Source organism: Pempheris klunzingeri, chromosome 10, assembly GCF_042242105.1.
Source record: "Pempheris klunzingeri isolate RE-2024b chromosome 10, fPemKlu1.hap1, whole genome shotgun sequence".
Lineage (NCBI taxonomy): Eukaryota > Metazoa > Chordata > Actinopteri > Acropomatiformes > Pempheridae > Pempheris > Pempheris klunzingeri.
The window spans coordinates 2,067,501-2,069,311 of record NC_092021.1 but is presented as its reverse complement, the minus strand read 5'-3'; the positions used below and the strand labels follow the sequence as shown (position 1 = coordinate 2,069,311).

At 46.3% G+C, this 1,811-nt stretch overlaps 1 protein-coding gene across 1 annotated transcript in view; it reads right to left on the bottom strand.

Moving 5' to 3' along the window:
• Positions 1-941: 941 nt before the first annotated feature.
• The window catches only part of LOC139208745 (ADP-ribosylation factor-like protein 4C), a 1,702-nt gene continuing 832 nt past the window's right edge, over positions 942-1,811 (bottom strand). The window contains exon 1 of the mRNA XM_070838481.1: positions 942-1,811. This exon is cut by the window's right edge and continues 832 nt beyond it. Coding sequence (XP_070694582.1) covers positions 1,600-1,811 — 212 coding nt within the window. The 3' untranslated portion in view covers positions 942-1,599.

Genomic DNA, 1,811 nt, shown 5'->3' with positions numbered 1-1,811 from the left:
TTTTTTCTGGGGGCGTCCGTGAAACAGCAACAACTTGGTTTTATTAGTCCTTGACTTGAAACATGTTTTAATTTGGAGCATTACACTGTTTACATGCTGCCTAGTTACAGAAATTAGACTTTTATTAGTCTTTTAAGTGAAGTCTAGATGTCGGTGTTAAAGGAGAGTGTCTGACTACTAATTAGATCTCTGGATGGATTCTTGATATTAGTGCATGTAACAGTATAAATGTATTTAACAGCAATTATGACCTCTTATTGAATATTAGACTCTGATGGCTGGGGGGAGGGAGTGCACTATTCTACGATAACCTCACAGTTCCTATAGAGCATCGCCAGCGTTGTTAATAGACATTTGTGGTTTCAGCTTTTACCACGCAGCACCTTCTGCAGCTGGCTGAAACATGGGTACTTTCCTGGGTTCCTTCAGCCTCTGTCATATCAAACTGAACACCTTTGGGACCGTTGCTCGGACAAAACAAGACGTGCTCATTTGTCAGTTGGGGGTTTGAACTCTTACTCAGCACTCTGAGGGAACTGTGTGGGCCCAGTCTGTCCAAAACTACAGAGCGAGTGAGAAGTGGCACAGCTCTAACACACTGGTGAGTTCAGGTCCACTTTGGTCGCTGCTTTAAACCCCGTTGTGAAGCAGAAAACACACACACACACACGGCACTGCAGTGCAGATCCATACATTTCCCAAACGCACTCAGGCTTTTCTCTAACACAGAAGTCTTTTGCTGAGCTTCTCCTACCGTTAACACTCTGCAAGGCCTCTGTGACCTCTGGCTGTGATCCACAACTGTGTGCATCTGGAGAAAGAAACCAGCTGGGTCAGCACTTCACAGATCCATACCGTGCCACTTCCTGTTGCAGTGTAACCTTCACATCACCGTCACCACCTCTCCCCCCGCATGAAATGAACAACAGTCACCCAAATCGTGGATTTTAAATCTTTTAATATTCAAAAAATACTTCAATTTTGGCTTCTTAGTACATAAACCCCCTGGATCTGCTCCTCTAGTAATACAGTGTGGTTCTCTACTGTTGGTTAGGAAATGAAAAGTGCAAAGTAGTGGACACTCTGTCTTCAGTCACAGAGGAAAGGCTACTTCAATGCTCCAAAAAAAAAACAGTCAGCATGACATCCATAATCAAACACTGATGTCTGCCCCCCCTCCCCCCGGAAAAACAAAAGGCGGGGGGCACCAGTGACCCCCAGCCTGGTGCAAAATCAAACTTGTCTCCACAGCAGCCCTCCTGTGGGTGGAAATAAAGAGTCATCAGTGAGCTACAGCAGGAGCTTCTTCTCCAGAACCCAGCTGTGTTCAACGTCCAGGACAAAGCAGCAGAGAAACGGTTCCAGCCGTTCCTGATCTCCAGAGTCAGTTCAAGTTTCTTTATCTGTCTTTTTGGTTATTTTGTGTGTTCGCTCTCCTGCAGGCTCCCTGTGTGTGCAGAAGCTTTCTATTCATCCAAAAAGAGAATTGTTTTTATTTTAAATGGAATAAATCACTGCAAAGTCAACTTGTTTAGGGCAACATGGCAGGAACCCGGATTCCTCACAGTAAATGAGACTCCAGCACAGAATCAGCAGCTGTTACCGCTTCTTCTTCTGTTTTAAGGACTTCCTCCTCTTCAGGATCATCTCGTACAGTTTGTCCATGCCCTCGTGAAGCCCCTCTCCTATTATGGCGCAGGCAGGTTGGATGTGGTAGGTGGTGGAGGGGGTGAGCTCGTGCAGTGCCAGCTGCTTCTCGATGTCGGCCACGGGGAGACTTTTGGGCAGGTCCTGCTTGTTGGCGATGACCA